Genomic DNA, 24,633 nt, shown 5'->3' on the forward strand with positions numbered 1-24,633 from the left:
TCAAGCAATTGAACTCTCCCTCCCTTCTGAAGTAGACGAGAGCGGATCGATCTTTATTTTACCAAAACTGTTACGTAAATACCCAGCCCCGAGGTATCCTCGGTGAACTCCGACTGACCAGACGAAGTAACAAAACAGAGATCCCATTCAACATGTAATTGACAAGGCCTGCTTCGGTCCATTTCTGTTCTCAATCATAGATGCTGTCATGACGGAGACCGACACCTACGAGCTGTGCTGTGAGTTTGAGCCTGCTCATAACGGTGACGTCAAGTCGGTGTTGGCGATATCAGATAATTTCATCGCCTCGGCGTCTAGAGACTCCAGCGTAGGAGTTTGGGAAAGAACTGGTCCCGCTAATGTGAGCAGGCTGGGCGTGTATCGTAAAGTCAAACCTGACCGTTCCTAATCCACCACTAAGTTCGAGCTGAAAGCGCTTCTCGACGGTCATCATGCGTATGTCAATTCCTTGGCATTTATCCCGTCCGATGATAACGATTGTGATGGTGAGTTACTGATAGAGCAGTTGGAAGCTGATCTAGCATAGATTTGCTAGCATCTGGTGGTAACTCCTCTCTTATACTCCTTCACTCGCTAAAGACGCTCGCTTCAGAAACTCAAGATTGCCTGACTGGGCACATTCTGAACGTTTGCACATTGAGTTATTCGGTCAAACGAAAAAAGCTCATAAGCGGTAGCTGGGATCAAACGGCGAGAGTATGGAGTAGGTCGCAAAGCCAATGGGGGACAGATTTTACGCTTGAGGGTCACGATGCAGCAGTCTGGGGTGTGGCTGTTGTAGAGGAAGGTCAGCATTGCGGTTGTTATCTGACTGGTGAGTGAGCTACGTATGAGCAATATTAAATGACCTTTGCCAGGTTCCGGTGAGCTATTATGCCGAAAAGAGTACTTCTAACCCTTCAGCCGACCGCACCATCAATCTATGGGATGACAAAGGCCAATTGCTCAGCCGGTTCAAGGGGTCCCCCGAACCAGTTCGAAGCATAGTGATCCTGCCTGGAATGCAACAGTTTGCATCGGCATGCAATGACAAGTGAGTTGTACCTATGATTGCTTGGTTTGACCATTCTATCTATAGTCTAGTACGAATATGGGATTTCGATGGAGCCGTTGTCGAGCGCCTAATTGGTCATACTGATTATGTATATCAAGTGACCCTTGGAGAAAATGGAGTTCAGTTGGTTTCTTGTGGAGAAGATCATACGGCGGTAAGCAGATTCCATCTCTGAAGCTCATCCGCTAACGCTTTGCCAGCGTGTATGGACTGGTAAGTCCAACTTCACCATACCTCTATCTGATAAATGCAGCCGGAACAAATGAAGCAGTGTTGCTTCATCCTTGTCAGACTGTCTGGTGCGTATCAAGTCTTCCTAACGGAGACGTTGTTACTGGTGGATCGGATGGAAAAGTCAGAATCTGGTCCAAGAAACCTTAGCGTTTTGCACAACAAGATATACGAGATGTGAGTAGTCTCTATCTAGCACGTTTGGTGCTGATATCGGTGTAGGCATACATGCAGAGGGTCAAAGAAGCTATGCCAAAGTGAGTGCATTTTCGGGTGAACTTCTTGCTCACAACGCGTTCCAACGCACCCAGCCAGAATCAAGCGATATCCAATTCCAATGTCCTAGGAACACTCAGTATCGACATTGATCTTAGGTGAGAGATCATCCGACTTCGTTGTGAAATACTGCTGACTCAATTCAAGCGACGACGCAGCGGCAATCCCCCTGACGTACCAAATAGGATGCGAGTATGATCACTGTCAGATGTCAGTTTGTGGCTGATTATCGTTAATGCACTCATAGCCGATCCTCGGACTGCAGCCGAAGCTTTCGGACAAGAACACAGCCTTTCTGAAAATTACATAAACCAGATCGAGGCATTCATCAAGGCTCACCTCGACGCCGCTAAATTCGATGACTCGTCATTGTGATTCAATTCGGTAACGCACATTTGGAACGATGAAACAAAATCACGACTAAGCAAGTACATATGTTCTGCATTTGTCCATCAACGGCAAAATAAGGCTAGCTACCTCGATAAGTAGTATAGGAGAATGGACTGATGAGCAGCGGAATATGATAATGCTGGTCCGGGTTGGAGTATTGAAATGTTATCTGTGCTATGCATCAGGCTTGCATCGTGCGGGCAAGCGATGTTCACGTACCTCCACTAAAGGGTAGAATGTTTCTACTCCAATTGATCCAAAGTATTCGCCGCTGTAGAATGTCATTTTGTATACTCCAGCAGATAGCCGAGTTTCAGCTCCGAGGAGATCGGAGCAACGTCCATCTGTGTTTGTTGCGCTACAATCCATGTTAGATCATTGATGCACCGCGACCCATAGAGGAAGTTCAGATACGCTCACCCCGAAGCTAAGGTTCTGGGAAGACTGTGGGAAGTTCCGTCTTGCGCTTGCTCCGATAGGCTGATGAGATCCAAGGCAACTCCAACACCTGCAGCGGGTTTGCCAACAGAAGCATCTAAAACTAATTTCAGAAGGCCGTCAATACCAGAACCCTTGGTCGCGTAAGTCGAGTCTCACTGACCATGGCAAGTGATGGGCGACCGCGACATCTTTGCGCTGAGACGGTACGTGGATAGTACTGAACGGAGAGTCTGGAAAACGATAATGCGGGTTAAAAGATGATAGTCAAGATACGTTTTTTCCATCAGTTAAGATATCTTGTTATGTCAGAGGACAGGATCGACGCTTCCGCTGGAACTTCTATCACGGTTGAATTACGGAAATCAATTCCAAGTGAGACTGGCACGTCACTGCACGCGGTCCGGAATAATCAATCTTATTTCCCCTCCATCTTGTACAAGGACTTTGACGGAATTTGCATATTCTACTCTATACTCTATACTTATCCGAACTCGTGTAATTGGCCTATAGAACCTGGTCGCGCTCGTGAGAGAGAGCTCGATATATCTCCTCCATTATCCCAAGAAGACGCTGTTTACGACCCATTATCACGACGACACACCAAGCTGGGCTCGGGCTACCTTCCCAACTGTAATTTCTTGTCTGCAAAATAGCTATTTTACCATTCACTAGCACGACATCCTTGTCAGCATGTCACAATCTAGCCTTCCACTTGGTGGAGTGATCACTACCACTTCAAGCAACATCAGTACGCCTTTGTCATGGTTTCATATCTCCCGAGTTTTGTGTTCGGTCACCCAACTGATCATCTTGCTCCACAGACACGCGACGTCCTCCGTTCGGACTAGCCGGTCCTTCCATCTCATCTCCAATCGCAACTCTTTCGTCTTTGACCCCCACTGCAGGTCCTTCATCACAGTCCTCCGTGAAGAAGGAAAAATCGCTGAATCAAGCTAGTCCTCGGATCATACGAACGTTTGAGGAAATTCGTGTGCCTGTGAAGTCGGAAGAGTGGTATGAGGAGCTGGAATGTGCAATGTGAGCTTGTTGGGATACTATACCCCTTGCTCAGCATGCTAAACCAATGCACCTTAGATGCTCACAAGTTCTGTAAGTAAACGCTACACTCCTGTTAGGACTGTTTGCTGAACTTCTTTTTTGTAGTGGTGCAACTCAGTCAATAGTACCTTGTGGGTGAGTGACCTCACACTCCGTTGAGAATTCTGGGAAAGTCTTGTTGATGACTCGCACAGACACTCTTTTTGCGGGCCTTGTAGCTGGAAATGGATCAAAAGTAATGATGTAGGCGCCATTGAACCGTTTGCGCTATCATAAGCTGATAAAGCCGACAGCATCCCTCATGTCCTTCATGCCGGATGAAAGTTTCCGAGACGACGCCCTTCATACCTAATATAATGGTGGATCAGATAATCGAAAGGAAGCTGGCGAATCTTCCCGATGGTGCCGAGAGAGGTGCTATGATGATCGAGAGGAGAGAAAAGGCACAGTGAGTCGCTTTTCACTAATATCCTTTTCTTACCGCTGATCAAAGCGGTGTAGAGCTTGGAAAGTTATTCAAGCCAATATGCCACCTTCGAAACCTGGTCAGCCGAAACGTCCGAGAGGACTCGACGATATCATGCATAATCTTATCGATTTAGCTGCGCCTATGCCAATCATAAGGAGTGGGCACGCTCGTAGAGCTTCACGTCAGATAACAGAACTAGGAGCTCCGGTGGATGCGATGACTGCTGAAGAAACGGAAGCAAATCAACGAGCCAGGGCAGAGAGTATTCAAGAAAGATTGGCGGAAATGAGAAGATTAAGAGAGGAACGTATACGAGTGTTAACGGAACAAGTAGCTGCGAACAGAAGTGCTGAAGAATCGGCTCAGTCTGCAGATGTGGAAATGGCCGACCCAAACAGAGGTCCTGCAAGAGACAATAGGGTCCAGTCTCCTGTTCCTACTCAACAGCCTCTTGGATCGTCCTCACCTTCACATTCGGGTCCAATCCGGTCATCAGCCTTAGCTCGCCGCCAAGCACGGGGAAGAGGGGATAGAGGGACCAGAGACGATCCTCTGGTGGTCATTTCCGACGAGGATGAGCATCAGAATGTGTAGTGAATTTCAGAAAGCTGCGGTGACCGCCCTTCTTGTATTTCTTGTGTGACATATATTGCATATGGATTGAGAGTCGCCACATGATTGTGTAACCGTTGATGTACCGGATATAGACCTCAAATCGGATTGTTTAAAAGGAAGACAGGTTTTCACAGTAGCATTGACCATGTACATATGCTGACAGCTGTTTAATGGGTACAAAATGGATGTATGCTATATAGTTATGAGATGGCGAATGCGGAGGTCGGATTCATCGCATGAATGGCAGTGAGTGATGGTCGCAATAATCTATGTTGGACACCAAACACCTGGACTGACATTATTTCGGTCACAGACGAGAAGGCGTGGAAGCTTTGGGCACATCTTTGGGATCCGCCATATAACGGACCATTTCGTACTCTTTGTGTTTGAAGCTTTTAACAGTCTGTCAGATCAACACGTTTTACATGAAATAAACTCACCCGCATTTCTCATAAAAGGCTATGGGACGATTGATACAATCTTAGCGCATGCATAACTGTATATAAAGCCTCATTCACTCACGGATGTTTTTCTCGCTACAATCCAGTATGATCTTATAACACCCTCTTGATTCACCTATCTTTTCTAAGGCGTTGATAATTCTCAGTCCTAATTTCTTCCCTTGTGCTGCTTTGGATACCGCTATGTCCTCGATATGACCTACTAAGCCTGTTCCTCGGAGGAATTTGCGTTCTACAATGACAGATCCGCTGCCAACAATCTTCAAGGTAATGTATGTCAATAAACATACCATCGAACTCGTTTACTCACTTTGTCCGATGAGACATCAATGATCACAATAATGAAATATGTACCCGGACATGCTTTAAGCTCATCAAAGTTCCCCTTATAAGCCTTTGGAGATAATTGCGGTGCGGCCGTCAATACAGCCAAGACATCGAAATGACCTCTTTTGTGATCGTCGGACGCAAGCGGTCGAAGCTGTAGGTGGTATACCGTCAACAACAACGAAGGTATGCTCCGCGTCGTTTGTAGCTCACATGAAGATCAGGTCCCAGTTGTTCTTGAACAGAAGCTGGTATCAGGGAAGGGTCAAATAGGAGATCAAGCTGATTGTCTGGCGTCATCATGATATTGTCTTTCGAGTGTCACGGCTTCAAGGGGAACGAGTGGATGAGGGAAACAATTTTTGGTTGCGATGATCTGATGCTTTCTTCCTTTCCGTGTAAGTATGTAACTATATGTTGGGCTGTGTTTAAAAACAACTTTTCGAATAGTGAACCATCTCTCTCTCTCTCTTTACGTCATCACGTTTCAGACCCAAACAAACCAAGGTCAGTCAAAATTAGGCGCCCTTCGACCAGGGAGATCTGTAAAGGCACGCGTCATTCCTCACATAAACTGAGATTCTGGTGGCAAAGTAATTGCTTCACAGATGTTACTAAATGAACTTACATATTCGGCATTGTGGATATACACTTGTCTCACTCCGCTGTATCACCAACTTCAAGGCCTCGAGAGTCACTAAAGATGCCTAGGAGGAAGAACGCCTTCCTGTCAGATGGCTCGGACTCTGAGGCGTCCGATTCTGGCGCTTCCATAGCCGATTACGATTCTCAAGAAGACGGCGATTCTCGAGCTGAAAGAAGGTTGTTTGAGCACAAGGATAAGAAACGCAAGACTGGAAACAGAGGTGGGAAAGAATCTGCATGGGAAGGTATATTTGGTGATGAGCCTGAAGATGGACATGGCGGAAGAGGATTAGGATCCAGAAATAAAGGATCGGCTGGACCTCATAGAACAGATTGGACGAAGTGAGTCGAACAAGTCTATTCCCTTCCCTTCTTCTCCTTGGCAAGGCACGTTGTTGAATTCCGATGATATAGAGCACCATCGTTTGTATCTTCTGGCCCGTCTAAGCCCTCAGATACACTGGAAGAGAACGATCTGCCTGAAGCACCCTCACCAGATGACGACGTTGATGTCGAAGACGATTCCGAAGGGAGTTCCGGCTCAACAGAAGATGAAGAAGAAGGAGCGTCTCGTCAGCGTTCGCCTCGTATACGAGATGAAGAGGAAGAAGATCAACCGCCTAGAAGCATGGGTCTGGGTTCTCACAATGGATTTGCTCCTGCAGGTTCTGCACCAATACCTGAACAAGAAGTTGAGTCCAAAAAGCCGACGGGTGGAAGAGGTGGGATAGGATCAGGCGCTCGTGGTAGAGGAGGGATTGGATCATCAAGTCGAGACGCCAGAGCATCGCCGCCACTTCCGGCAGAAAGCTCCAGGCAAGGCCCACGAGGAGGCTTAGGATCATCAGGGGCGCCCGCCAATCCTATAGATGAGTCTGCTCCCTCAAATAACGTTCCATCTGCCTTTGGTCGACCACCGCCTCAACTAACAGCGTCATCCGGTCCTTCTCGTAAACAGCAGTCCTTTGTATCACGGAAAGCACCCACTGCTCCTGCAAAAACGGCTGCTGAACTCACTGCGACTGAACGTGCACATTTTGCCAACATTTCCTCGTCTTTCGGTGCTAGGTTATTAGCCAAGCAAGGTTGGGAGGCAGGTAAGGGTCTAGGTGTACAAGAGGATGGTCGAGCGATACCAATCCAGGTTGGGAAAGTTTTGAAAGGCAAAGGTATACAGAGTGGGATGAGAACGGAGGATAGTAAGAGGGAAGCACGGAGGAAAGGGGAAGTCTTCTCAGATGATGAGGATGAGCAACCCCAAAGACGTCGCGATAAAGGCACAAAAGCGACAAAAGAACCAAAAGGAGAGGTAGAACAAGGGTGGAAGAAGCAGAAAAAGGTCAAAGTCAAGGTGGAACACAAGACTTATGAACAATTACTTGCTGAAGCTGGAGATGCAGCTCCGCTAGCAGGATTGGGTCTGGTGTTGGATGCGAGAGGAGGGGAGGTGAGCACCACGATCCTCGAATACGATGCGAAGGCAGCTGAATTTGTTATAAAGCTGAAAGAGGTTCAATCTCTATCGTCATTATCGCTTTCGACTTGGACACCGACTTCCGATAATATGAAATTACCAGAACTGCGGCACAATCTTCGTTTGATTGTCGACGTTGCTAAAGGGGATGTCGAAGGTTTGGTAAGGGAAGGAAAGTCTGTCAATGAAAGAAGGAGATGGGCTTTACGTGAGGAGCAGGTATCGCGTGCGAAAGTCGAAGAAGCGGAAAGTCGTATGTTGATTCTTCTTCTCCACCTCGCAACCGTGCTAAAAATCCTTATCAGGTATATCTCGTATCAAACAGATACAATCCCTTGTGGAGACTATTGCATCGACAGCTGCTGAGCAATCCATAACGGCGAATCCATCTTTGACTCCCCTAGTCGAAAGTTTCAACTCACTCATTATCGGGTTCCAAGACGAATACAAATCTCACTCTTTGGACGACATTGTCGTTGCAGCTATTGCTCAAGTAGTAAGTAATGCATCGGTTGTTATGTGCTTCTTTCTGACTAGCTTTCATCAGACTCGACGTGCTTTCGCTGAATGGGAACCTTTCGATGTCTCAACAGACATCTTACTGTCTTCCCTCAAAACTTGGCGCAAGGCATACAATTTACCTAAAGCCGAGGATCTAGGTGTTGATCTCGCAGCCATCAATGGCTCGGAAGCGAATGGTCAATCAAATCGCAAAGTTGAAATTGGAAAGAGAACGATGACGGCCTGGGAAAGCTTGCTATGGTCTTTATGGTTGCCCAAAGTCCGCTCAGCCATCAAGTAAGTGAAAATTCTCGAGTATCAAGAGAGACGTCACTGACACCTACTTAGCAATGATTGGGATCCAAGCTCGCCTCACGCTGCTGTTCACCTAATGGAGTCATGGGAACCAATCTTACCTGCTTTCATACGTGATAACATTCTCGATCAGCTGGTACTGCCCAAAGTCAAAACAGCTATAGATCAATGGGATCCGAGAAAAGCGAAACATTCCAAACATCCCAGATCCCTTGCCAGTATCGTCTTTCCCTGGTTGCCCTTGTTGGGTGAAAGAGGAGAAGATATGCTTGAAGGAGCCAAACGACGCATACGATCTGTTTTGCGCAATTGGGTCGTCAAAGACGGGGTGCCAGAAGAGCTTGTCCGATGGAAGAAGGATGTGAGTAGTTTTGGAAACATTAATCCAGGTGGAAGCTGATCGATTTGCAAGGTTTATTCGTCGAGCGAATGGGATAAACTCATCATTCAATTCGTGCTACCCAAACTCGGCGTCTGCTTGCGAGACGACTTCACTGTCAATCCAAGAAAGCAAGACATGGTACCACTGGAAGACTGGATTATGCCTTGGCACAAGCTTCTTCGACAGTCAATGTTCTCACATCTCTTGGAAGTGGAATTTTTCCAGAAATGGCTGGATATACTGTACATCTGGCTTATTCAGCCTGCTTACAAACCCGACGAAGTAGCCAATTGGTAGGTTTACTTGTATAGGTAAAGAGTCTCCTGCATGAGCTAATTAAAATCGCGATCTAGGTTTGTTTGGTGGAAAGGCCGATTCCCTGAAGAAGTCCTGGACATGCGAGGAATTAATCACGGTTTCAACAGCGGTTTGGAATTGATGGATCAAGCCATGAAATTCGGTTCTGAAGCACCACATAGACTTGTCAAACCAACGTTCGTTCCATTACCGCCTTCTACCAATTCAAGTGGCAAATTGAGACCATCCAAAACCAAACCCGTTGAAACGAAGAAACCGATCGAACAGGCAGATATAACATTCAGGAATATCGCAGAAGATTACGCAAGTCAACATGATTTGATCTTCTTACCAATAGGCAAATCCCACGATAGAACGGGTAAACCTCTGTTCAAGATATCCAAAAATGTTGACGGCCGTGGTGGTCTCACCATCTATATCGGCGACAACGCCGTTTTCGCCCAATTCGACGATGGTAGTTATAGAGCTGTATCTTTGGAAGATATGGTGAAGAAAGCTAGTGGAGGAATGTAGGGGAGATATGTCTTCCTGACTCAAATTGTATATCAAGTAGATTCAGGCGATGTATCCAATTGATGGCTTGATCCCCTTTACTGACGCCAAGCGCGATTTCGGCAATAAACACAATGTATGCATGATCGTTCATCTCAACGAGACATAAAAAATGAAAATCTATTTATGAACAGATAAAACCGAAAATTTGGGTCTGGAAATCTATATTTACGTTCTGGCGGAGCTTTAAAGAGGTTTGAGGGAATGCCTGTTATGTTACACATAAAAAATGGTGAAAGGAGAGTAACCCAACAAAAAAAAAGAAATCGACCGGTATGTTTCCGAAACTGACGTATGTATGATCCAGATTGGCCTGAAGTACGTATCTTTACCATAATTACCAAAATTCGAAGGGGTCATCAACTTCAAGTGGAAAGCCTTTCTATCTGAACATCCCAATCTTCTCCGCCAACTGTTCCTTTCTCACCAACGATCAGTTCTCTGCATCGATCCTGTTCAGAGCTCTTAGGTACAGGTTCAGTCTCAATCCATTGTCGAGATATTTTCTCTTTGATTCTGAAACGAAGTTTTGATTCGTCTTGAACAGAGTGAGGTGGTAAGAAGAACCTGAACGGTGGGCGCTCATTGAACGTCATTTGAGCATAAGATCGAATTTGTACTGTATTGATTATCGGAAGTTCGCCGACTGTAATAAGTGGAGACGAGTTTTGTCCAGTTGGAGTGATCGATCCATCTGTTTGATGGTTAGGTGTCAACCCTTCTTTGTTGGCTCTCATTGAGGTTGGAGTTGCCAAAGGATCAAAAGCAGTCGAAGATGATGAGGTGTCTCGGGACATACTGATAGACTAAGCGAAGTGCATTAAGGTTAGGACAGGATGAGACTTGCTAATATCAAATAGGATTCGATACTTACACCGAGAAGAGGAGTCCTCTCATCGTCCGCAGGTCTTTCTCCTGTTTCGAGGGGTGTGTCGTCATCTATATCTTCACTTCCGTCGGTTATATTTGCAGTAGAACGGAAGGGCCACAGCAACATTCCCCAAATATTGGCAACAAATCTCCCAATGAAGCGGAAGAGCCACCATCCTGCAGATGGCGCCGCGTGTACTGTATTGAAGCGCTCAATTCTCGATTCTTCCGTAGAACCCTCGAGGAGTCTATCCTCGTAAAGATTTGACTCGATAGGAGCGTTCGCTTCCTCTGTGACGGTCGAAGGGGTGACCTCGGCAAACGATTCATCTGGAACAGCAGTGGTGGACGACTTTGGAACCGCAATTTCCTCTTCTCCGACTTCTACGTTGATAGCATCAGGTGCGCAAATCCAAGCAGAATCATCTCCACCTGTACCTCGCAATTCAACAAATTCTGCTACTTGAAGTACTTTGGCAACTGGTCCTGCCTCCAGATGAAGCCGGACTGTGCTACCCGCACTTCTGCCAGTATCAGGGAGATTAAGGTAGGATATTTCGTTTTCAGAATCCGAAAAGATAGCGATGGGAGCTGAAATAGCCATTGATGCAGGTAGAGTGACGCTGATTTGACTGGGCGCAGCAGTTGGAGGAGCGTGAATGACCATATGTATTTGTTCGTTTTCGCCTTGTCCAGTTGATGCAAAGATAGCTACTACATCGCGAGCATCGCTTCCACTTACTTCTCCCAAGCGGAAACGGTCTTGCTTGGCTTTGGCAGCTCGGAAAGCAGCTGTCAGAACTTCTTTTGGAGAAGGCTGTGTGGTCAAGCCATAAGATGCAGTGAGAGAATTGTTGGTCGTAGATGGAAGAGAGTATGAGGGTGCGACATCAAATGAAGCGCCATGTCCAATAATAGCGAGATCTTGAGTGAGAGATATGGGCTCTTGAGCTTTGATGACATTGGTGCGATATGAGAGAGGAGAGAGATGGATCGGTGAAATTCCTTGGAGAAGGATAAGATCCAGAGATGCGTTGGTGCTGGAGGGTAAGGTTCGTATAATTGGCTTAATTTTGCTGTTGACGAAGTCATTAGTATAGGTATGGCAACTAAATGAGCAAGGTGACGAAACGTACCCTTTGACTGTTTCAAGTTCTATGCCAAATCCAATCCAGCTCACTCTATTCAATCCCTCAGGCTTTTCTGACCAGTCACCGACTTTCGTTTCATCATTTTTAGCTTGAATTTCCCCTTCGATCATCTTGATAGCTCCGTTACCACCCATTCCACCAAGCCAGTGAGTCTCGCCAGAAGTGGTGATATGTCGATAGGTGTAAGAAAACTCTTGACCTGTTGAAGCTGGAATGACTGTTGAGAGGTACATGGTCCTTGGCCCAGTAGTTGGAACGGGATAGTCATCTAATGTTTTTATGTGAATGGTCTGATCTGAAATACCATTTGATCCGTTTCCGCAGGGGAGGATTGCAGACTTGTCGTAATTCTTGAATTGAATGGAACGCCATTCTCCAGGCTGTGAGAGGGCGTGGCCATGATCATCAAGTCTAGGGAGGTCAGTCCATATTTCCCACGAGCCGGAAGAGTCTTCGTCTTCGTTGAAGGTAGCGAAGAAGTTGAGCTGAATGTAAGGATGACTCGAGTTTGAAGAGACTGTCACATCAGAAGAGTGAGCGAGGGGAGGATGAAAGTCTGGCATGATGATTAAAAGGATTTTTCGAGGTGTCTTGATGAATTGAAGATAAAAGCAGTTGATATCAAAATAAGAGCATGTACGATTGATCAAGAGCACGGATGCTTGAGATCAGTCTTGGTGTCCGTGCTTCTTTTTATCAGGATTATCTGTTGTTGTTTTTGTTGTTTTCGGAATGGAGAAGAAACCCAAGAGGTAATGATGAAAGGATGCATCAATCAATATTCTTCATCCCCAATCCGATTCAATTCAATCCATACTATTATTGTCCATCTCTTTTTTGATTCTGTTTACCCCCAAAGCGTGGGAAACAATTATGAATTCAAATGGTAAAACTTTCTGATAAAAGACAAAAAAAAGCCTTCATCGTTTGAAAATATTCTTGTTATCATACATAATAATACACGAGGGAAACTCAACTTTTGTTTTTGGGGGAAGAGAGGAGGAGTACGTCATACAAAGTACCAGTGCAGTGGACAAAAACAACACAAAACACAAAAACAGGCACCTGATGCGCACGCGGAAAGGTCACTCACTCACTTGGGGACCCCACACCACGTTCCCCTTGGATCCCCCCTTGGATCCCTTTTGCATTGAAGTGACGTGGAATTGATTGAATTTGATTCCTTTCTGCACTTCGCAGCCCTTATCACTGTTTTACCACGAGGTGCTGCCCTCCACTATCCTCGTTCGAGTTCAGCTGAAAAGCGGAAAGTGAACAATGTTCATCTTTGAGACTTTCTAAACGTATCTGAACGTAAAAATTAGTTGGTCAACACAAGTCATTGAAACCTGGTCAGCTTTCAGCATCTCCAGTGAATACCGCCTTTTCAAGTGAAGTCAAATACCAGGAAGATCGACTCGCCAAAATGGGTATCATAGAAAAGATGGAAGAGATTGAGAGTAAGCGGATTGGATCGCAGACAACACGAGAGAGGAAGCTAACCAGTTGTACTTTTGATCGTCGTAGAGGAGATGGCTCGGAGTGAGTGGAAGCGGATCTTTCAGCTGATCAGCTCGGTTTACTGACAACCGACTTATCTGCTGGTATATAGCGCAGAAGAAGTGAGTTCAGTCATCGTTAAGTACGCGACACACAGCTGATGGGATCCTCATAGCAAAGCGACCGAGTACCATTTAGGTCTTCTCAAAGTGAGTCGGCCTTACATACAGGTAGGATGGTACACTGACTGATCATGTTTGATAGGCAAAACGTACGTCAATAATGAACATCTGAGACAAGCCATCAGCTAAAACGTTGCTTCTTCAGTCGCAAAATACCGAGCTCAACTGCTTGAGCCGGAGAAGAAGGGCCCTAAAGGTGAAGGGTTTGATGTAATGAAATCAGGAGGTAAGAATCAGCTTTCCTTAAGCTGCTTATCATCCAGAGCTGATGGAGTTATTATAGATGCTCGAGTGTGTATGATCGGTTTCCCATCAGTAGGAAAATCGACACTTTTATCCAAGGTGACAAAAACAGAATCTTCTGTTGGAGCATATGAATTTACCACCTTGACAGTGAGCAGTTAAAATAGTGGTCCAATAGAAATTTCTAGCTGATGACCATTCAAAAGGCTATTCCCGGTGTGCTGGAGTATGAAGGAGCAAGAGTGCAGTTGCTCGATTTACCTGGTATCGTGCAGGACGCAGCGAAAGGCCGAGGTAGAGGTAGACAAGTAGTAGCGGTGGCTAAGACTGCAGACTTGATCATACTCATGAGTGAGCTACTGTGACGACTGTATTATGTTGTTAGCTGATTATGCAAAATAGTTGATGCAACGAAATCCGCAGAACAGAAGAAAATGCTGGAGGTTGAGTTGGAAGCGGTTGGAATCAGGCTGAATACCAGACCGCCTGATGTAGTGTTCAAGCAGAAGACCGCGGGTGGTATAACAGTCAGTGTATCGCTTCCCCTTTTGGTGACTACCAACTGACATGAAACAGATAAATAACACTGTGAAACTCACAAAAACGGACGAAAGAACGTTGCGGTCAATATTGCAAACATATAGGAGTAAGGCATAACATGCGGGATCACAATTCATAGCTGACTGCTTGATTAGTACACAACTGCGATGTGATGATACGAGAAGATGTGAGCTGATCCACAGTCTTATGTATGACAAGCTCACACCATATTTTCTAGATCTCGACAGACGAATTTATTGATGTTCTCCTTGGCACCCGAAAATATATCCCTGCTTTGACAGTCATCAATAAGGTTGACGGTGTATCTATGGAAACGTTAGATACTATGGCTAGAGAAGGTGATGGCCGAACAATCATGATAAGTTGTGAAATAGATCTGGGACTCGATTGGTTGAAAGAGGCTATATGGAGTGTAAGTCTGCATGGCTTTGTTGTCGCAATAGAAAGGCAAAAGCTGATGTTGTATATCCTCGCAGCAACTGGGTATGGTCAAGTAAGCTAATTGATTGCAGGGTATGAGACGGCAACTAGCTTACATTCATTCCTTTCCAAATCAGGGTATATACAAAGCGAAGAGGTGCACAACCAGATCTCTCAGATCCGATTTGTCTTAGACAAGGAGCATCTATCGAAGCTGTCTGTCATGGTATTCATAGAAGTTTGGCATCGCACTTCAAGTAAGCTTGACTGTTCCCTTCACTTCATCAAGAAAATTTAGCTGACAGGATGAGAATGATTTATCTTGTAGATATGCATTAGTATGGGGTAAATCGAGTAAATTTAATCCTCAACCTCAAAAGGTGGGATTAACACATATAGTACAGGATGAAGATGTGTGAGTTTCCCTTAATGGAGACAACGATTTGAGCTGACGCGATTCATATTACCCGAACAACAGTGTGAGTATCTTCACCAAGTAGAAGTATTGCGGGATTTGTATACATCATGTAGGATCATACTTGATAACTTTTACGATGTATTAATGATTGATATTCGCGTTATGGGTTTTGTCAGCTTTCCAAAACACCTTTGAGTTGTCTGCTGACCGACTGAGAAAGAGCTGGTCACTCTCGTCGCCATCGAGATCATACCCTGCATTCATGAACATGTTTATTTTTTGATAGACTAATTCATATGAGCGGCGAGATACAGCTAAGCTCGGAGCGACAAACTAAGAAATATAAACAAGCGACAATAGAAATTAGGCAACAATTACAAAGGCAAGAAGAGTCATCATGAACACAAAGAAATATATATATATGGAAGATTCGTTACTAGATAGAGAGATTCCTTATTGCGAGCCTAATCAATTACGTGTGTTATTTCTCCTTTGTTATTCATCCGCCGGTCATTCCTACTCGAACTGGATAATCATGTAACAAGAGCAGTGATTTGCTTTTATGACCCCTTGATCAAACTTTGATACCAACTTGATCTCTTATGACTTCAACTTTCTTCTCTACATCTTCGAACCACGTGAGAGCTTTTGAAGCTTTCTTCTCTAATTCTTCATTAGCTTTGACTACTTCGCTTCTAGCTTCAACAGCTGATCTGAACCTTTCTCTTAGGTCCCATGAAGCCAACCTCATTACTTTTCTAACCTCCTTACTTATTCTGATTGATTGATAATCTGAGAATGAGATAGTAGAATCGTCACCCTGTTGACTTGATGAAGTGGTCAAAGTAGATTGAAGATGTCTTCCAACATTCTTAGGTATTGATCTCGGTAATTCGTAGACGACATAGGCCACTGCACCTGCTGTGAAAACTCCGAGAATGGGTCCAATCCATCTTCTTGTCGATGGGTTGGAAACGAAGTCTGAGAAATGTACGATTCCTTCAACGACTGCACGTAATCCGAGTGTTTTACCGCTTATCACAGAGAATGCACCAACAGCTAATGATGCCGCTCCGACTTCTGTTGAGAATGGCACGAGATCGGTGGAAGTTGAAGATGCCGAAGGTAATGCTGATCTAGCAATGTAAATGTGATGTTGCAAATCGAAGATGTCAGAGACGTTGACATCTGCCAATAGAGTTTGACCGGCCAGTCCAAGACCAAGAGTGGCGACGCCTGATTGGCGTCGAGTCGTATTGGATCGAGGTGAGAACATAGCTTTAGAGTTGAATTTCCTATTGGTTCTTTCTACATCCGCTGGAAGGTGGACATCACCAAGCTTGATTACTTGTTCGACGCCTTCACTGGTATGTCTTCGAGCGTCATCTTCAGCGAGACCAACTGCAAAGTCAAGAGAAGATAGTAAAACTCGTTTGACTTCAGCAGCGTAATCCCAAACACCAAGCAAACCGGGGTAATTTGGCATTGATAATCCAGGAGCGGGAGCAGCGAGTTCTCCTCGACCGACTCGTTCCAATCCTCTTTCCATAGCCAGCTTGGTTCGTCCAGACGCTTTGTCTGTGGCGGATTCTTCTTCTCCCACTAATGATTCTTCCAACCCTTCTTTACCTTTCTTCATCTTCTCCAAAACAGGTTTGACTCTCGCTAGTTCATCTCGGGCCGCATCTCTCTCCTTACCAGCTAAGAGTGAGTTGGCGGCAGCAAGAAGTTCAACATCCGCCAAAAGATGAGTGATGTAATTCTGAGCTGGACCAAGCTTGGATTTGGCTCGATTTACAAGAACGAATGATCGAAGAGAGTGTTCAAGGTGGCAGAAAGCCTCGTCCAGGTCATCACCCTCGGGCTCAGATTCGCCAAATCCTAGAGCGACTTTGGCGGAGTCGACGAAATGAACGAGATCGGCGGCGTCCTCGTAAGTCTTTGGACTGAGCTGTTTGATCTGTTCAAGCACTAATCTTCGACATCGAGCTTTGTCTTTGATCTGATCAAATCGGTTGACAACGATGAACAGATGAGCTTTCTCGTGTCCAGCTTGCCATATGAATTCCTTCGCGGAGAGGGTGAAATGATTGGCTGCTGAGACAACAAAGACGACGACATCGATTTCTTCCTGACGAGCAAAGTTGGCTGTAGTCTTGATTGAATCTCGATTGAGACCGGGAGCGTCAATGAGGGATATGTCTACAACACCATTATGAAGGATCGAGGGATTGGCGAGATTGGCATCGGCTTCTTTGAGGAAGACTCGTAAAGGAGGACTGGATGCATCATCCTCGGCATCAACGACCATCTCGTACAATTTCGATACATCCTCGGTGAGATATGTTGATTCATCGGCAGGATTGTATTCATCGGCGTTTTTCAAGATGTGTATTTCCTCCTTGTCCTCGTTCTCCTTTGCACTAACGACTTCGACAAATCGGGTCGTCAAAGGTTGTTGATCGGTAGGCATGACTTCATCTCGTCTAAGCAAGGCGTTGATCAAAGTTGATTTACCGGCATTTAGATCACCAGTGACAAGTACTCGAGAATGAGCATCGTATACACGTTTCTGTAAGTGATTGAGGTGATCCAATGATGCAGTGATTCGATTATCAAGAAGAGCTGAGATTGATGATTTCTCAAGATGTGAAATTAATCCCTTGGCATGACGAGCTGCACCCATGTTTAGATTCAATCGTAAGATCGAGAAGTCATCTTCGTCTTCATTCGTTGATTTTGGTTCTGCGGAAGCTGGAATGACGGTTGTTATGGGTGTCGTGGGAGGAGGAGGTGCAAGAGTGAGGGATCGTTTAAGTGTGCGTCGTACGGTAGGTGTGGACTTCAATACTACATCAGTCGATTGCGAAGGTTCATCGGCAAAAGTGAGAGTACGTCGACTCATGCCTGGCCGAGACGATGCTAAGAAGGAGATGCAGAAATGTAATCAGTAAACGTTGCCAAAAGACTCCAATTGAATGATCTGACTCACATGAACCAGGTTCGACTGGATTGAGATGAGGATATCTGACGGTCCATTGTTCTCCATTGAAGTTCTTAAGATCTGACAAAAGGTACAAAGATGAATCGATTGCTTTTGCAAGACTGTATTAAAGGGGATCTCAAAAGTTAGACGGTCTCTCGAGCGATTTAGAGCAACCCTAAGATTAGTGGCAACTCACCGATCTCTCTTTTCCTCATACTCTCTGACTACTTCATCTGCCGCTTCTCTTGCCTGACGAGCATCAGGCGTCGTTCCTATATGGGATTCTTTTTCTACTGTGGGTGAATCGGGGGTTGAGGGCAAATAAGTTGATCGACGTTGTTGAGGTGTAGGTGGATGGAAAGGCTGCATTTTAAAGCGGTACGTGTATTGTTGTAAATGATCCTATTATTTTCCCTTGTCCTGATTTATCGTTGTTTCGATTTATAGATTGTATTCGAGACTCAAGTTTGAGACATAGGCTGGATGATGATGATGATGATGATGATGATAATGATACACGATATACTGGGAATATAAGAAAGATAAAATGCAAGTCAAGGTGATCTTTTGTTGGATTTTGTTGGTTTGAGATGTTTAGATCGCTTTTCCCATGGATTAGCTCCGCACCCACCATTTGCATGTCCAAAATTAATAACTCTTTTTTAATTCAACTGGGGAATGACGATGCAGGGGTGAGAGGTCATTACATTTTGAATCCTAATGATTTCTATTGGAGCCCGCCTCCTCCTTTTCTAATCTTCCCTTGTAATCGGATCATCACGGAGGATTCATACCGCCACTTCCGTCTTTCGTTTTGTTTTTTATTATTTTGAAAAGATGGATTTGTTCTATTTTATCCCACGGGACGGACACCACGTGATTCCAGTACAAGCGCAACGCGACTGTTCTGTTTTGGTGTTTACGTTTTGTTTGTTTGTTGTTGTTTGATTCATAGAAATGATAAACGTATGAAAAGTATATCATCTCTCTACTTTCAAACGTAACGTCCTGTTCCATACGTCTCTTGACTCCTCACTTCTGTTACAACTTCAAAAAATATGGCGTATCACTTTGACACTCCCGACAGAGTGTTGAAGAGGGTTCAGCAATTGGAGGACATGGAGTTACCTTCCCTCCCGAGTTTTCAACATGACGATATAGAATACGATAGCATGAGCGGAGCAGAAACGAGTAGAGACGATTATCACTATCAACAAAAACAAGGACAATCGGTATCTGATATCGTTAGTCAGGAAGTAAGTTGCCAAGGTCTCAAAACACCTTGATCAGCAAGAGTAATGAGCTGATACAGTCAATAACAGGATGTTGCTACTCCCCATCCACTGCGTGCAGCTGCTGCACCACGTCCATCTAGTACTATCACAGGAACAACTCGGTCTTCCGCCGATTCCTTTTCCACTGCTTCTGGCTCACCATTCCCTCCGGTAGATGCTTCTCTCAGAGAGGGCACGCCATCGCCATATGCACCAGCTGCAGCTCTCACTTCAACCCCTCAATCACGACAAATGAGATCTCTGTCTCGATCAATTTTAGCGAGCAGTACTGTTACTGCAGATCAAACTGCTACAACCACCAGCAAGGCCTCCCGACATGAGAGAACCAGGAGTGGGACAGGATCACTAGGGAATAGTACGCATGCATCCAGAAGAGAAAGATGGCAAACACCGGGCGAAATGAGTGGTAGCTTTTCAGGTGATGAAATAGTGGATAGCATAAAGCTGGGGACGGAAAAATCAGTTCCGTTGAACGACGATTCAGAGGTATGTCGTTTCACTCGTATCAAGCAATCTCTCACTCTGACACATAGCCCATAGGGTCTTTACAACGAATCTCATTCCCAATCTTTACCTGAACTCCCCTCGCTCACGGCCCCACCAGAGGAAACTCCTGTCACCCGTCGGTTATCATCCGCGAATGTTTTATTCGAGAGACCAAGGAAACGAGGTCCGTCGGCGACGATACAACAGCTTGAGGCTGTGCTTGCAACACCTAGTGATCTTTCTACACCTTCCGGGTCTCAAACATCTGTCGTGACTGCCCTTCCAATTCAGCAAAATGACCGGATACCAAGTCTGTCAAGGAGTGAAGTTTCCGGAACAGACGTTAGTGAAGCCGCTAGTACTCCAGAAGGACCGGTGAGGAATGTTTCTATGATGACTCCTCGGCTGGATGCGCATCAAGAGTATGAGGTGACTGGAGAATACCAGTACGATTTGGAGAGTGAGGGAAGCAATCACGGGGAAAATCCTACTTGGGTGTACAATCAAGACATGGACCATATGCAACAAGAGGATCAAGATGATTCAGGTGATCTTTCACGCTTTGCATCACCTTCTAAAGCTATGGACACATATTCTCCTGCAAAAATGGCAATCACCCCTTCAATGACTCATTATTCAACCCCCGGTACCGTACGTGGTCAACCGTTCCGAGAAGATAGCTACAACTCGGTTGTGGCGACAACAACGGTGCTTCACGACATCACCAATTCAGCACAAAATACACCTTCCGCTCCTTTGACCCCCTCACCTTTCGGTATGGCATCGAAAAATAGTGAGGTATCAACTCCGCGAGCCCATTTGGACGATGCAGCACGACGCAAAAGCCATGTCTTAGCTGTCTTAAGCTCTTCAGGTTCAACATCGAGAGTCATGCGCCCACAATTCCGAGGAACACCTCATCCTCTTCGAAGGGTATCGACTGCTCCAGACACAGAATCCATCGCCGAAGAGGGAAGCAGCATGGGCGACAGTCAACGGTCTATGCATAGAGCAGTAACACCGGGAGCTACAAGCCGTTTGACCATCGATCAGTCGGCTGATCAATCCTTCGTATCGGTTGCGTCTTCCGCTGACCTGACATCCGATAAGAGAGCATCGCATTTGCATAGCCGCCTTTCGCGAGGGAACACTTCGTTTCCTACCATACTTCTGCCAACCACGCCTTCAAGTGTGGGTGGTGGGTCATTGAAAGGTTTCTCGGATCAACGTGCGGATGGGATCAAGATACATAAACATCTCAACGCGATGAACAAGCAACTCTTAGAATCGAATGCTGATCTTGCTCGAGAAGCTGAGGCTTGGAAATATGAAGTAGAAAAATTGAGGGGAATCCTAGAAGATCATGATATAGATTGCGAAGAGTCCAATGTTTTGGGTAAGGCACACGGTGCCTCGACCTCTGCGAACATCTCCCAGCAATTACCTGAATGGCCTGCCAATTCGCCAGGCGGACAAAGTGGACGGGACAATCCCCGAGGTGATCATACCCAGCTTATCAGTCAATTATCGTCTCTTAGCGGAAGGAAAGATCGATCACCTCATGGTCAGACATCCGTGTCCGCGCAAGATCTTTTGGATGGTCTGACGCCGGAAGAGTACGCCGCAGTCATGCAAGAAATGGCGGAGAAATTGGAAAGTTTAGAAGAAGGGCTCGATGAAAAGGACCAAATGATTTCTGACTTGCAAGATCAGCTTCAAGCTGCGATTCAATCTGGATCGCCAGAACAAAATGAACTTCATGATGAAATCGACAGGTTATCCTTACAGCTTGAACAAGCTGATGAAGCTAGAGTAGCTCAACAAACTGAATTCTCCACCAAAACGGAACAACACGCAAAACAATTTGGGGAGATCTGTTCCAGCTTTGAGGACCAAGTGCGAGGGCTAGAAAAAGAGCTCGATCTAGCGAAAGATGAAGCAGACCGTCTCAGATCTGATAAACATAGGCTCGAAAGTTTATCGTCTGCCGAAGGGCGAGAAGCTAGAGAGCAAGAGCTGAGAAAGCAAGTTCAAGATCTTGAGACAGAATTGGAAGTGTCCAAAGAGCAATCACGGGAAAGAGCAACTGAAGTGGAAAACCTCAACAGACATTCCACACAACTGTTGGAGGAGAAAGAGGCCTTAATGCTTCGCATCGAGACTGCCGAAAGCAAAGTGCAAGATTTACAGCAAAAGCTCGATGACAAGGCAGACAAGCGACTTACTGCTGGATCAGAAGAGGTGGAAGCTATGAAGAATGAGTTGAAGGCTGCTTGTGAAGCTCAGACAGCTGCCGAAGATGAGCTGTCTAGACACGTCGAGGAAGTAGCGACGATTCAGCAGACCGTCTCTGATCAAGAGGATGAGCTTGATCGACAACATGAACAAATCGAACATCTGAACAAAGTTGTTGAAGCCCTTGAAGCAGATCTTGCTTCGGCACAATACTCTTCTGAAAACAACGAGCAAGCTGAAGAAGAACTTCGGCATGTGCAACAAGAATTGCAAGAAGTTCACGATGTCCTAGCTGCTAAAGAATCAGAAGTAGAGATGCTGAAGGGCAAACTGGAGATAGCAAGTATTGCCACCGAAGCTATTCGAACCTCTCAGAGACGATCGACATCTACAGATTCTACTGCTACGCCCACTGTCAAGACTCCAGGTCCATCGAATTCTCCAAGTAACCAGGACAGTTTCGTAGCTGCCATTGAAGAACGACTTGACGAGGCGTACAGAGAGATTGGTCGTCTCAAGCATGAACTCATTGCTACGCCTCATCGTAAATCCGCTATCGAGGTACGAGATGCCAGAATCCAAGCTCTCGAGAGGGAAAAAGCTGCCTTAGCAGATAGATTGGCTTCTGGAAGAAGTATGGTCATGCCCTCCACACCTGTACCTGCAGGTGTGCAAGATGCAGGGTCACCATTCAAAAGACCAACTCCACTCATGCACAAAGCTATCGTTTCACTTCGTACCCCTAGAACACCCGGCCCGATGGGAGAGGTAAGTTTTTGAACGATTAAACAGTGCATCAAGCTAACTTATGATTGGATTCAGTTATCCTGGCTTCAAACAACCATTGGCGATTCCAACGAACCCATACTTCAAGCCCAGCTCGAATATCTCCAAAACGAACTTCAGGATGCGAATGATCAACTTGATCACAACTTCAGTCGACTGGAATCAGCTGGCATTGGTTCTGTCGCTCTCGCTGAGAAGCTTGCCGCTGCTGAGGAGAGAATCGGTGAGCTTGAGGATGAGATCAGGACTTTGATACAGAGGAACAAAGCCTCTTTGGCCTTAGTCAGCGCTCAGAAAGAAGAGCGAGAGTGAGTGTTCAAGTTCGCCTTCTCAAACCGTAGGGACACCATTCTAATGAATCGTTATTCTTTACAGACGAGATAACGAAGGAAGAATGCAGAAAGCTTTGAATGCTGTCCATCAACAGATGGAAGAATTGAAATCTGATGTTGCCACTGAACGCTCCCGACTTCAACGGGACAACGGAAGACTCCAAAACCTCGTTTCAGAGATGAAACTCAAAGGTCAAGCTGAAGTAGACAGCTTCCGATCTGAAATGGCAAGAATCGCTGAAACCGCGGAAGCAGATGTGGCAGCGGCACAAGCTGACCTCGCCGATTCAATGAAGGAACGAGATGAGCTGAAGAAGGTGAGTTTGGTCCCACACGATCAGGGCAAGCGTACTGTACTAACGTGCTTCGCAGAGCATCCAAAATTCTACAGCTAAAATCGCACAACTTGAGCGCGACGTCGATCAGCAGCAAAGAGCTTATGAAGCATTTTCTCGTCGCAATGCCCAAGCGTCCCAAAACTCCACAACAACGATAGAGCTCAATCAGAAGAATCAGATGGTTCAATCTCTCCACACTACCCTTCGCGACGTACAAGAAGAGGCCGATCGATTACGCGATACACTTTCAGAACGTACCAGATCTTTAGAAGATACCCAATCTCGACTTGTCAAATTCCAGAATGAGCGACAACATGTCATGAAGGAATTGGAAGATTTTGAAAGAGATCTGCAAGTCCAAAGAGCCGAAAGTAAAGAGTTCGGTAGTCAGCTTCTAGCCTTGAGGAAGGAACAGGATAATACGTCGCGGCATCATCAGTCTGAACTTCAAACCTTGGAGAGGGAACTGAGGGAAGCCAGGGAGTTGGAACATAGGACTAGTCGAGCATTGGCAGATGTCAAGAGTCGATTCGAAAGTATAGAACAATGGAGAATAGATCATCGATGCGATTCGTGGGTGGTTCCCGTTTCATTCTATCGTACTACCTGCTGATTACTAATGTGTCCATGTGAATCAGTTCACAAGCTCTCATCGATCAAAAAGCACGTTTCAAGACGCAATCAAGATCATTAGCAAGTCAAATACGATATCTGAAAGCTAAGTATACCCGAGAATCAACATTCCGTAATGCTCTCTCTTTACAGAAACGTTATCTACTCTTATTAGTTGGTGGAATGAGTTTAGATCAACAAGCTACATTACGAACTATAGCTCAAATGGGCTATCCCGTACCAGAACCACCAAGACCGAAACGAACATTGAAAGCTGTGGCTTTAGCCGTATTGAGCATTGTAAGAGCTAAACATACAGCCAAATCTTGGAGAGAAGAAAAACAGCTTAAAGCTGAATCAGTTATAAAGCCAAAACATGCTGAAAGAAGAAGTCTTTCCTCTAGGACATGAGAAAATCCAAAGTGATTTGCTGATTCAAGAAAGAAATATACCCTATGTGTCCTATACTAGTTCCATCATATAATTCGGACATTTCAATAGAATCATCTTTTCTTGGTAGGATTTGTACGGTATCTTAATAGTCCTTTTTACGACGTGTGATGATTCTGCATGGATATGTATGAAAATGCTACTGAACAAGGAGTATATATACAGGTTACATAAATTATCTGATCGAGTGTTTCCTTTCCCATATGCTACTTGGCGATATTCAAGAAAAAGCAAGGA

At 45.4% G+C, this 24,633-nt stretch overlaps 9 protein-coding genes across 9 annotated transcripts; 5 read left to right on the forward strand and 4 right to left on the reverse strand.

Annotated features, from left to right (window-relative positions):
• Positions 1–208: 208 nt before the first annotated feature.
• IL334_005908 (uncharacterized protein) lies at positions 209–1,957 on the forward strand (the record flags this gene model as incomplete). Its single annotated transcript, XM_062937614.1, has 9 exons — positions 209–361; positions 422–506; positions 557–835; positions 925–1,054; positions 1,100–1,229; positions 1,457–1,483; positions 1,529–1,563; positions 1,730–1,770; positions 1,830–1,957. 9 exons carry the CDS (start codon positions 209–211, stop codon positions 1,955–1,957), a joined length of 1,008 nt encoding a protein of 335 aa, XP_062793665.1.
• A 94-nt stretch (positions 1,958–2,051) lies between these two features.
• IL334_005909 (hydroxyisourate hydrolase) lies at positions 2,052–2,601 on the reverse strand (the record flags this gene model as incomplete). Its single annotated transcript, XM_062937615.1, has 4 exons — positions 2,052–2,141; positions 2,192–2,330; positions 2,393–2,513; positions 2,574–2,601. The coding sequence occupies 4 exons, from the start codon at positions 2,599–2,601 to the stop codon at positions 2,052–2,054; spliced, it is 378 nt and encodes a 125-aa protein (XP_062793666.1).
• Positions 2,602–3,103: 502 nt separating this feature from the next.
• On the forward strand, positions 3,104–4,535 carry IL334_005910 (uncharacterized protein; the record flags this gene model as incomplete). Its single annotated transcript, XM_062937616.1, has 7 exons — positions 3,104–3,161; positions 3,235–3,451; positions 3,509–3,523; positions 3,578–3,607; positions 3,667–3,715; positions 3,766–3,920; positions 3,974–4,535. 7 exons carry the CDS (start codon positions 3,104–3,106, stop codon positions 4,533–4,535), a joined length of 1,086 nt encoding a protein of 361 aa, XP_062793667.1.
• Positions 4,536–4,863: 328 nt separating this feature from the next.
• On the reverse strand, positions 4,864–5,644 carry IL334_005911 (uncharacterized protein; the record flags this gene model as incomplete). Its single annotated transcript, XM_062937617.1, has 5 exons — positions 4,864–4,948; positions 4,997–5,015; positions 5,079–5,277; positions 5,328–5,498; positions 5,558–5,644. The coding sequence occupies 5 exons, from the start codon at positions 5,642–5,644 to the stop codon at positions 4,864–4,866; spliced, it is 561 nt and encodes a 186-aa protein (XP_062793668.1).
• A 403-nt stretch (positions 5,645–6,047) lies between these two features.
• Positions 6,048–9,492, forward strand: IL334_005912 (uncharacterized protein; the record flags this gene model as incomplete). The annotated part of the gene is made up of 8 exons (XM_062937618.1): positions 6,048–6,331; positions 6,404–7,436; positions 7,491–7,716; positions 7,769–7,959; positions 8,011–8,261; positions 8,313–8,640; positions 8,692–8,954; positions 9,015–9,492. The coding sequence occupies 8 exons, from the start codon at positions 6,048–6,050 to the stop codon at positions 9,490–9,492; spliced, it is 3,054 nt and encodes a 1,017-aa protein (XP_062793669.1).
• Positions 9,493–9,896: 404 nt separating this feature from the next.
• On the reverse strand, positions 9,897–12,115 carry IL334_005913 (uncharacterized protein; the record flags this gene model as incomplete). Its single annotated transcript, XM_062937619.1, has 3 exons — positions 9,897–10,337; positions 10,406–11,477; positions 11,538–12,115. 3 exons carry the CDS (start codon positions 12,113–12,115, stop codon positions 9,897–9,899), a joined length of 2,091 nt encoding a protein of 696 aa, XP_062793670.1.
• An 863-nt stretch (positions 12,116–12,978) lies between these two features.
• On the forward strand, positions 12,979–14,958 carry IL334_005914 (uncharacterized protein; the record flags this gene model as incomplete). The annotated part of the gene is made up of 16 exons (XM_062937620.1): positions 12,979–13,012; positions 13,080–13,094; positions 13,165–13,174; positions 13,228–13,261; positions 13,317–13,323; positions 13,380–13,460; positions 13,518–13,627; positions 13,684–13,828; positions 13,880–14,004; positions 14,054–14,123; positions 14,173–14,204; positions 14,256–14,450; positions 14,515–14,531; positions 14,596–14,715; positions 14,787–14,873; positions 14,937–14,958. 16 exons carry the CDS (start codon positions 12,979–12,981, stop codon positions 14,956–14,958), a joined length of 1,104 nt encoding a protein of 367 aa, XP_062793671.1.
• Positions 14,959–15,450: 492 nt separating this feature from the next.
• Positions 15,451–18,231, reverse strand: IL334_005915 (uncharacterized protein; the record flags this gene model as incomplete). The annotated part of the gene is made up of 3 exons (XM_062937621.1): positions 15,451–17,798; positions 17,869–17,981; positions 18,059–18,231. The coding sequence occupies 3 exons, from the start codon at positions 18,229–18,231 to the stop codon at positions 15,451–15,453; spliced, it is 2,634 nt and encodes an 877-aa protein (XP_062793672.1).
• A 689-nt stretch (positions 18,232–18,920) lies between these two features.
• Positions 18,921–24,357, forward strand: IL334_005916 (uncharacterized protein; the record flags this gene model as incomplete). Its single annotated transcript, XM_062937622.1, has 7 exons — positions 18,921–19,118; positions 19,185–19,643; positions 19,698–22,646; positions 22,701–22,972; positions 23,040–23,313; positions 23,369–23,907; positions 23,973–24,357. The coding sequence occupies 7 exons, from the start codon at positions 18,921–18,923 to the stop codon at positions 24,355–24,357; spliced, it is 5,076 nt and encodes a 1,691-aa protein (XP_062793673.1).
• Positions 24,358–24,633: the final 276 nt, after the last annotated feature.

The sequence above is a fragment of the Kwoniella shivajii genome, chromosome 8 (assembly GCF_035658355.1).
Source record: "Kwoniella shivajii chromosome 8, complete sequence".
NCBI lineage: Eukaryota > Fungi > Basidiomycota > Tremellomycetes > Tremellales > Cryptococcaceae > Kwoniella > Kwoniella shivajii.